Source organism: Procambarus clarkii, chromosome 66 (assembly GCF_040958095.1).
Source record: "Procambarus clarkii isolate CNS0578487 chromosome 66, FALCON_Pclarkii_2.0, whole genome shotgun sequence".
NCBI lineage: Eukaryota > Metazoa > Arthropoda > Malacostraca > Decapoda > Cambaridae > Procambarus > Procambarus clarkii.
The window spans coordinates 4,401,707-4,413,413 of NC_091215.1; the positions used below are offsets into that span (position 1 = coordinate 4,401,707).

Here is an 11,707-nt window from a genome sequence, read left to right on the forward strand (position 1 = left end):
GAGGAGAATTATTTGTTTTTCTAGCCTTTTGAAGGATATCATTTTGTCCTGGTTGGGGTGTTCTCGGTCTAAATCTTGTATATCTGTTCAACTATGTCATTTTGACATAAATATAACAAAACTATTGTCCTATGGAGTTGATTTAGCTTCCAGACATATATTTTTTAATAAATCTTAAATGTTTTGTAGCTATTTATGTTAAATACTAGCAGTACCAGCCACACGTTGCAGTGGCTCAGTCTGGGTAAGTAGGAAAAAAAAGAAAAGGGAAAGCACACGTTTCTAATATGTTTAATTTTACAATGCTTGTGGGTATACAATAATTTTTGTTGTTCCATTCTCTGTGGAGATATAGAGACTGTCTGGTTTGCCGACTCTAAAACACGCAAAATATAATTTCCCATGTGAGATGCAATCCTCGTCTAGATATAAACTGCACAATTCTAAATGTTGTCCCTGAGCTTTGTTGATGGTGATTACAAACGCCAATCGACTTGGAAATTACAATCTCTAAAACTGAAATGGCATATCTGTTGGAATCATAGGAATGCGAGGAATTAGGACATCTTGACATTTGAAAGGTCCTGTCAAGATTGTTACTTCTACGACGTCGCTGATTAATTTTTTTTACTGTAAGCCGCGTGGCGTTGCAAAGTTTTGGCTGGTTGATCATGATAATTGGCACGCCGATTTTCAATTGACATACGTGTGATGGTATCCCTGGCAGATCGAGTGAATTCAAAAATTCTGTTGGATAAATAAACGCTTCATCTGCTTCCTCAACAGTGTCAACGAACTTGTATGTGACTGCCTCGCTTTGAATGTTAGACTGAATAATATTGTTAAGTTCGTGTGCCGGATGCTTTGGAAATGTTGCACGTGGGAGTTTCAATGAATTGTATGTTCAATGGCAATTTCAAAGCCGAGGTAGCAGTTCTTCCACTTGGTAGCAATGTCGCAGCTATTCCGGACGATGCAAGAGCTAAGACTATGCCATTTTGGGCTCGAAATGCTGCCAGAATCAGTCTAATTAAAAAGGTTTTACCAGTTCTTCCTGGCGCATCTAAGAAAATTTCTCAAGCCCGTTATTGATAGTTTTATTTATTTGATTGTAAATGCTTTTTCACTTGAGCGTTAGATTAGGAATATTTGATTGCACATACGACAACTGATCACCCGTGTTGTTACTTTCTTCACGACGCAACTCTACATCGAACGAAGCTGCAGCAGATCGATTCAGTGATGGCATTTCCAATTGATTGAGAACTTTGCGATTTCTAAGCACAAATCTTCAGTGATTATCAACGCTTCGTTGTAGATTTCTGCTGTGAAATCCATATTCATATTTGAATTTTCCTTGTGTATTCGACGTACAATATCTTCAGCCATGTGCAATTTATATTTCTCTCATAACTTTGTTGGAGACGGAGACCAGGCGGTCAATATGATTGCAAACAATGCATGATTTTGATTTGGATGTGACGTGTTAGACGCGTCATTAATGCATTCATCCCAGTGTCGGTCGTTCTCCAATTAATACCAAGCAAGTCATGCACTACGGGAAGTGACATGTGTTACGATGTTGACAAGTCTCAATTGCTGGAAGACGTTGATCCAGGCACATTTACCATCAGCATGCGAAGAAAAAAGCATTAATCTTGATTGGGATGCACAGTGGATGTCTGCCTATCGTAGTTTATTTGAATATGCCAAGTTGTCCGTCGACTCGCTCTCCTTGTTTGCGTCGTTCAAATGATTTTCTACTGGCATTCCACGTGTAATACGTAGGCACTTCCGAATACAGCAGGGTTTTTGCAAATGCGTCATTTTGACATAACGTGAGGAAAGCAGTAACCGTTGTAACCGGTGGATTCATAGCTGTTTGTTGCACATTTGCAGCTGTGAAATAAACGTATTTTCCATTTTCTTGTTTTCAAAACAAAACAAAAAAATAATAACAAAATATTTCAATTTAAATGCTGATCAATCGACACAGCTCAATTTCACCACCAATTGCACTGAAAAATAAGAACAGTTAAGAACACGAAATGAAAAACAATGAAAAATGAAACAAATATACTATACCCACGAAATGAACACTATGGTAAACAACGCAGCTCAATTCCAAGGCAATGTCACACAAAATAATTAAAACAAAATGAAAATAAATCAAACACTATGAAAAATCAATTTATCAATGCAATCGGAAACACTGAAATGAAATTGTAACGTATTTTAAATTGTGTGTGTTGCTCTTACGTGCAACAGATGGCGCTGTTTTTCCAAAAGAGCATGTTTTTACCTGTCACAGGTGTGGCATCTAAATAGTAGGTATATAAAAACACTTGTCTGTTCGAATGCAACGTTATGTCAAAATTTCTAAACAATTGGTAAAGAGATTTCGACGATTTCCTTCACATGAAAAACACAGTTTAAAAAAAAAAAGTTCTTTCCCGTCACAGACGTGACATCTATACAGTATGTATATAAAAACCTGCTCGGATGCGAATGGAACTGTGTGTGAAAATTTCAAAGCAATCGGTGAAGAACTTTTGGAGATTATCGATTTTGAACAAACAAACATTTCCATTTTTATTTATATAGATTATTAGCAGTACCCGGCCACGCGTTGCTGTGGCTCAGCAACGCATCTGTGTTGCTGAGCCACAGCAACCATCCCTGTCCCCCAGTCCTCCCCACCAATCCCCCCTCACCCGTCTCCTCGGCCTCCCAACCATTCCCCACTCCCTCGTCGGATGCCTTCCTAAATGGTCTGATGCTCCCATCAGAAAATTTGGAACATCAAGTGATCTGATGTTCCCATCACTGAAATATAAGAAAAACAGTTAAAAAATGAAATGAAAATAACAAAAAATATATAAAAATATAAAAATAAACTATACTCAAGAAATGAATGATATGGTAAACAACGCAGCTCAATTCCTACGCAATTCACACAAAATAATTAAATCAAAATGAAAATGAATAAAAATCTTTGAAAATTCAATATATCAATGGAATCAGAAACATTGAAATAGAATTGTAACATATCTAGTACAGCATGTGTGTTGCACTTACATGCAACAGATGACGCTGTTTTTCAAGAAAAGCATAGTTTTACCTGCCACAGGTGTGGCATCTATAGTTATACTTACGAAATGAACGGTATGGTAAACAACACAGCTCAATTCCAACACAATGTCACACAAAATAATTCAATAAAAAATAAAATAAATCGAAATCTATGAAAATAAAATTTATCAATGCAATCGGAAACATTGAAATGGAATTTGTGACATATTTAGTATAGCGTGCATGTTGCCATTATGTGCAACAGATGGCGCTGTTTTTCAAAAACGCATTTGTTACCTGTCACAGGGGTGGCATCTATATAGTAGGTATATAAAAAGATGCGCCTATTCGAATGCAACGGTGTTTCAAAATTTCAAAGCAATTGGTGAAGATCTTTCAGAGATTACAGCGTGTGTTGCTCTTACTTCCAACAGATGGCGCTGTTTAAAAAAAAAAAAAACATGTTTTTTCCTGTCACAGGTGAAACATGTATATAGTAGATATATAAAAAGACGCGCCTATTTGAATTTCAAAGCAATCGGCAAAGAGGTTTTGAAGATTTCCCTCACATGAAAAACACAGTTTTTCAGAAAAAGCATGTTTTTTTTTACCGTCACAGACGTGACATATATATAGGTTGTATATATAAACCTGCTCGGATACGAATGGAATGTTGTGTGAAAATTTCAAAGCAATCGGTGAAGAACTTTCGGAGATTGGCGATTTTGAAGTAACGAACATTTCCATTTTTGTTTATATATATATATATATATATATATATATATATATATATATATATATATATATATATATATATATATATATATTTTTTGCCATGACATTACTCTAACAAGAGAAATGTTGAACAAGAATACCTGCATAATAGACAAAACCCAAGATGTAAGAAGATTACAAATTCTTGAGGCAATTCACATAAGAATAGAGCGACCTACCATGAACACCCAAATCACGGAACTATTTACTCTACCCACCATGAGAGTAAGGACAAGACAAGAACATATCGATGCCAACACAGAAGACAATGTCCAACATAACAGGCCAATTACACTGGATTAATCTTTGTGTTTAGATAGGAGATGCCTCGTATGGGGCCAATAAGCCTTCTGCAGCCTCTATGTTTCACCTCACATATATATATATATATATATATATATATATATATATATATATATATATATATATATATATATATATATATATATATAAGAAAATTATTAAATACAGAGGTCTAGCACACTGCTACAGCTTTGTTCCGATCGGCTCGGAGACCCTCGGTTCGTGGGGAAAATGTGCATTGAAGTTCCTGAAGGAATTGGGGGACAAATTGATCAGCGCTACAAAAGACCAGAGAGCAAAAAGTTTCTTGTTCCAGCGCCTCAGTGTTGCGATTCAGAGGGGAAATGCCTGTTGCGTCTTGGGCACTAGTCCAACTTCAGAGGAATTCGAAGAAGTGTTTGACTTGCAACAATGATCGAACCCGTCTGTGACATTCATCAATGTTTCCCATTGTTGTGTTCTTCAAGAGATCCATAACCTTTAAGCACCTTTTTGCATTATTATTTTTGTATCAATCCATGTATATCTTGTAACCATCAAATGCATAATAAAGCACAAAAAATATTCAAGGAAGGGGGTGGTAGGAGAAAAGCACACAGAAACTGTATTGGAGGGGATCTAAACATTCCCTCTAATGCGTTATGCGTGGTTTCCTCCGAGGCTATGGGTCCCCCTTCTTCCAGCTAGAGGTGGTACTCCCTTCCTATGATATATATATATATATATAAGTTAGTTATCCCTGTCTTGGAAGACAGGGATAACTAACTGTCTTGGAAGACAGGGATAACTAACTTCTATTGGTTAACAGAGGTCCTACTGAAAAAGTGATTGCACATTTTAACAAAACTCTGAAAACTGTGTGTAAAGGCGATAAAGAGTTGATATCTAGGCTAACAAGTCGATCCCCCTCTCTTCCTTACATGTATGGTCTTATAAAAACTCATAAGCCATATAATCCGGCAAGGCCGATTATTAGTTCAATTGGTTCGGCGGCTTATAAACTCTCTAAGTGGTTAGTCAAAGTTTTGTCCCCTATAGTTGGTACTATTTCCAACTCACACTTGACAAACAATGTGGACTTAGTTAATAAGCTATCCACACTGAATTTAAATTTTGATTTTAAACTTATAAGTTTCGATGTGACCTCTTTATTCACTAAAGTTCCTGTTGATGATCTGTTAGAATTTCTACGTGAGGAACTGCCTAAATATAATTTGAGCTTGCAGACCAATAAAGTATTGGAACTTATTAAATTGTGTATAAAAGACAATTATTTTAGTTTTAATGGAAAAATTTTCAAACAAACATTTGGTATGGCGATGGGCAATCCCCTGTCCCCAGTTTTAACCAATTTGTATATGGAATTCTTTGAAACAAAAATCTTATCCAGGATTATCCCGGCTAATGTAGTTTGGTTTAGGTATGTTGATGATATTTTGTGCTTATGGCCGTGCAACAAAGACCAGATAGTTTTTCTTAATGAACTTAATTCTTCGGTACCTTCAATAAAATTCACTTGTGAGACTGAGGAGAATGGTACTCTTCCGTTTTTGGACATTATGATTCATAGAGTCACTAGAAAGTTCAAATTGAATGTGTATAGGAAACCTACCAACGTGGGGTCGTATGTTCATTTTTATTCGAATCATCATAGTAAAGTTAAACAGGCAGTATTTTCAGGAATGTTTCTACGAGCTTTGAGGATTTGCAGCCCTGAGTTTTTTTATGAAGAGATTGCTAAAATATATGAAATTGGGAAGAGTTTACAATATCCTAAGAGGTTTTTGGATTTCTCGTTTGTACAAGCCAAGCGTACGTTTTATAATCACGTCCCTAAGGCGAAACCAAAAATTATTAACTCATTGGTGGTACCTTATGCGAGTGGACTTGAAAAATTGTCTCTGATTTTTAAGAAACTTAATATAAATTTGGTGTTCACTAATAGTACGATCAAATCCAATTTAATAAAAAACTCACCTGATACAGCAGGTTGTGTGTATTCGATTCCCTGCAATGATTGTGATTCTGTGTACCTTGGACAAACAGGAAAGTCCTTACAATTGCGGTTGTCACAACATGCTTATAGTATTAGAACTGCCCAAACGTCTAATGCATTGTATCTACATACGAGTTTATGCGATCACAATATTAACTGGAATGGGGCAAAAAGCATTACCAATTGTGGGGATTTCGTGGAAAGGAATTTGATTGAGTCTGCTCTAATCAGTCAGTGTCCAAATCTTCTTAATGTTAGTACTGGAATGTACAAACTTGATCCATTTTTAAGTTATAATATTGCACAACAATTTAAGAAACAACTCTGATAGAGAGGCTTACAATGTCTCATTATAATTGTATATTCATATATTGTGTGTTCATGAGGCTTTTCTTTAATCTTTATTCCTTATTCTCTGACCGCTTAATCCTCTTTGACCATTCTAAAGCTAAGCTATACCTGTTTTTGGTTAATTACACCTGACCAACCCTAGGGATGGGTTGGTCAGGTGTCGGCCTATATATCCTCCCCCTTCTCCCTTCTCCTTAGTCAGTGTGGTGTTGACAAAGGCTTTAACAAAGCCGAAACGTTCACCTCATTTCATATTTCTCTGTGGATTTTCCGCATATATATATATATATATATATATGTCGTACCTAGTAGCCAGAACGCACTTCTCAGCCAACTATGCAAGACCCGATTTGCCTAATAAGCCAAGTTTTCCTGAATTAATATATTTTCTCTAAATTTTTTCCTATGAAATGATAAAGCTACCCATTTCATTATGTATGAGGTCAATTTTTTTTCATTGGAGTTAAAATTAACGTAAATATATGACCGAACCTAACCTAACCTAACCTATCTCTATAGGTTAGGTTGGGTTATGTAGCCGAAAAAGTTAGGTTAGGTTAGGTTAGGTTAGGTAGGTTAGGTAGTCGAAAAACAATTAATTCGTGAAAACTTGGCTTATTAGGCAAATCGGGCCTTGCATAGTAGGCTGAGAAGTGTGTTCTGGCTACTAGGTACGACATATATATATATATATATATATATATATATATATATATATATATATATATATATATATATATATATATATATATAAAATATAGGGAAGGGAGTACCACCTCTAGCTGGAAGAAGGGGGACCCATAGCCTCGGAGGAAACCACGCTTAACGCATTAGAGGGAATGTTTAGATCTCCTCCAATACAGTTTCTGTGTGCTTTTCTCCTACCACCCCCTTCCTTTTTTATTTTTTGTGCTTTATTATGCATTTGATGGTTACAAGATATACATGGGTTGATACAAAAATAATATTGCAAAAAGGTGATTAAAGGTTATGGACAAATATATATATATATATATATATATATATATATATATATATATATATATATATATATATATATATATATATATATATATATATATATATATATATATATATATATTTAATGTATACATCAATGATTTGCCAAATGTTTCTAACATTCTTAAGCATACACTATTTGCTGACGATACTACCGTCATTTATTCTGACTCCAACCCCCCCACACACTAAATAATATTGTAAATAATGAATTAAAAAAGTCATTCATGGATGTCAACCAACAAACTCACACTAAACATAGAAAAAACCTACTGCATTTTAATTGGAAGTAAATCATCAAATCAAATTCAACTTAAAATTAACATTGTAATATCAGCAATAAAACTGAGCGACTGTTCCTTGGCTTATACATAGACAAAAGACTGAACTTCTACATCCACATACAACACACAGCCAAAACAATTTAGAAAAACGGTCGGTACACTCTATAAAATCAGATGATATGTTCTCCTCTTTGCATCCCCATCATTATACTACTCGCTAATCTATCCTCCCCCTATCCTACATACGGAATCTGTGCATGGGGTTCAACCCCTGCAAATTACCTCAGGCCCATCATCACTCAGCAAATATCTGCTATCAGAACTATAACAGACTCAGTCTTCAGACAACACACAGCCCATCTGTTGAAGTCCCATGACATGCTAAACATACACTCACTCCACACATTCTCAGGTGCGATTTACATATACAAAACCTTGTTCCTAAATGCTAATCTTCATCTGAAACTTTTCGTTGATAAGTGTAATAGAACACATGAGCACCACACCAGAAATAAATATCTCTTTAATTTCCCCAGAATCAAACAAAATCTGTTCATTAAGGACCTGCCCAAAACGCTATTCGTGTTAGTGGCGTTACAGAAATGTAAAAATACCAATTTTATGTAATCTCACAAACCCATTGTACCTTCTGTAAACAAAAATTATTATTATTATTATTATTATTATGTACTCTGCCCGAAATGTTATGCGTTTTAGTGACGTTACAAGAATGTAAAAAATCCAATTCATGTAATCCCACAACTGCATTGTACTTTCTTGCAAATAAATAAATAAATAAATATATAAATATAAAATAATAAAAACCAATATTGATACTGATTGTTATTTATACGTAACTACTATATACTTACATGTCTCTTCACTCATGGCACACCGAAGCCTACATGCTCTCAGATATATTGCTTTATTATTTAGAGATTCGAGATTCACAAATAAAGATTGTATATATTATTAGAAATTCAGAGTTTACATCTTTTTTTGATTCCAACACAAAAACTATATCTTTGAGACGGTTCATGCAGAGATTATGTCAGAAAAATTATATTTTTCGCGTTTTATATTAATATCATCATTATAGTGTGTAAATATTGTTATGACTCCAGGTAGCCTGAAAAATGAGTCTACCCTGTGAGAGTTATTCAGCAAACCAGACCAACTGAGAGGTCAAAGAAAATATAGACATGTGATTATATATTAAATACTTGGCTAGGGTTAATGAAGAGTTTAAAAGCATAGGCAGAGAATACATATGTAAATAAATGACTTCACATGAGATGTCGAGTTTGTTGGCAAAGTATGAGACTCACTGCAGACAACTTGACCTCACTCGAGCAACAGAAGTCGTGAGAGAAGGTTGCATTGTCTTTGTGTTCCTGACAGTAATGGATGAACCTCTAATTTTGTACTCCGTCAAGAGGAGGGGACCAGTCAGGCGCTCGTGTATGAAGTCTGGGAACAACTTAGTGCTCGAGTCAGGACCAGGAGAGGCTGGTGAAGCAGTTTACTAGCGATTTTGTGGGCGATGGAGATCGCCAATGTCGGAGACCGGGACCTGAACCTGCCCTGCGCCAGATAAAATTCTGTGGTAAGGCTGCTTAACCAGTTGTTAGTGATTGCCTGCAGTTGATCGTGTGCCCAGCAATCGTGGCAAGTGTTTATACGTATATTTTATTAAGGCAGTAAGCTTAAATAAGAGAGTAAAGATGAGGCAACCAGCTGGAGGAGGCAGTGACATATCCACTCTCTCTGGAGGCCAGTGGCTGACTGAGGAAGGCGGCGGTGGCTGCTAGCGAGGGTAGAGCATGGAATCACCCAAACGGGGGAGTTCCCTTCGCGACGTGTGAGAGTTTAAAGAGATGTCGAGTGAAGGAGAATTATTGTGTGTAAATACATTTAGTTATGCTTAAGAAGGGAAACATTTTAATTGGCATGTCAATGAAAATTGCAGGTTTGTTGGAGGAGAAGTTGATGGAACGTGGAGGTCAGTGGAGAAGTTAACGGATAGAACTTCAAGGCTGTAGAAGTGAATGCCGAACTCTGTGGAAGAGCAGAGCCCCCCATAGTGAAGAGTGGACCTCAATCTGTGACGAGGAGCAGTGAAGTGAAGTTTCACGTGCTTCTGTGGAATCAGTGGTGGAGAATCACTGGTGTTCGAGGAAAACTTCATTGACGACCAGACCACACACTAGAATGTGAAGGGACGACGACGTTTCGGTCCGTCCTGGACCATTCTCAAGTCGATTGTCTATATCGACTTGAGAATGGTCCAGGACGGACCGAAACGTCGACATCCCGTCACATTCTAGTGTGTGGTCTGGTCATCATACTTTAGCCACGTTATTGTGACTCATCGCCTGCAAAACTTCATTGTGTAGCAGTCTGGGAGGGCTGCAGAAGATCCTCACAGACAATTCTGGGAGAACCTAGAAATATACAGAGTAGTGAGCCTCTAGATGCGGAGCAGAGGTTCATGGTGACTACTCATAATGTATTAGGAGAGTGCTTGAATGTCATTGGCGTGCAAGACGCAGTGGGAGATTGACCATTTGTTTGGGTTGAGGAATTTCTATGCAGATGTCTCTATTGTTACAGCCATAGGCTGAGTTATATATATGTTAGGGCTGATTGTATAGTATTATTATGAAAAGAGTGAACCCCACTTGGTGAGGGGGTAATTAGTGGCTAGCCAGGAGTTGGGCAACCACTTGATATGGACAGCTGGTGAAGCCAAGATAGGGTATTGGATCGCAACCAGATTGTAGTAGCTTAAGAGTGTTTTATGTCAATATTTTTGTTTCTTTTATGTAGTGTACTTTACGTGTTCTTTGTTTATTAAATGTGTATAGTTAACATGTGTTTGCCCTTGTCCTGTGTCAGAGTTCACTCCCTTTCAACCTGTGGTTGGGGTCGTCCCACGGGTCTTAGCCCCTCAGTACCGGGCGCCACTGCTTGCCCTTGGGCTCCCCCAGTCAACTAAGGGCTGGCCTTATACACCCCTAGCGAGTGGGGAGGTTCAAGCTTCTTATAACTTACTTAAACCTGCCTGTCCTGACACTGGAACATTTTCTCTTGCTTTATCTGGTCTGTCCTGAGGTCGCCAGCTGGGTGTTTATACTCGTGTCCCAGCAACATGTCAGTGGCCTCATTAATTATCTTGGCTAAGGATGCAATGACACATGCAGTGCAAGGTGTCACTAATGGTCTCATAAATATATAATATATATATATATATAGCCCTAGAGAATGGAGGCTCACTTAAACTCCTCAGTTAGTTTAAAAGTTTACTGAAGAAAAACATATATGCATATATAAATGGCATAAAGAAATGTCTATGTTTGGAATCATCTGCTGGCGGCAACACGGTCAGCTGACTGGGTCCACTCCTCCAGCGGGGGCACACACCTCGCGCCTCTGGCAGCACGATCAGCTGACGGCTCTAGCTGTTAGAATGTCGTGATTTTCCCACGCCTCTAGCAAGGCGATCAGCTGGACGTTTCAGAGTACGTTGGTGGCTCCTTGCACACCAACTACCCTTCCAGGATCACTAACATCCCCGCCTTAATGATCACCCACACCAACTCATGCCTAAATGAGTTTTTGGCTCCTAGCCTAACGTCCTGTCACTTAGACAATAAAATGATGAGTGGAAATATTCCCAACATATAAAATACTCTAAATCGCCTAGCTCAAAAGGGGTAAGGGAGGGACAATTATCTACCTTATTTCACTCCAACTACGAAGCTGACTCGTCCTCTATTGAGGGATGTTGAGGTTCCTGGTTCTGGCGTCTGCTCTGTCGACGACTAGTTCCCACACACACACACAGGTTCCTCCGTCGCCTTCGTGGTAACGCATCTTCACCGTGCTGACTCCCAACAGGTACTGC

General features: G+C 37.6%; 1 protein-coding gene across 1 annotated transcript in view; it reads right to left on the reverse strand.

Annotated features, from left to right (window-relative positions):
- Positions 1-1,226: 1,226 nt before the first annotated feature.
- LOC138355094 (sulfotransferase 1A1-like) overlaps positions 1,227-11,707 on the reverse strand; it is a 44,185-nt gene continuing 33,704 nt past the window's right edge. Inside the window, exon 5 of the mRNA XM_069309790.1 lies at positions 1,227-1,899. Within this exon, the coding sequence (XP_069165891.1) occupies positions 1,873-1,899 (27 nt within the window). The 3' untranslated portion in view covers positions 1,227-1,872. The remainder of the gene's footprint in view (positions 1,900-11,707) is intronic.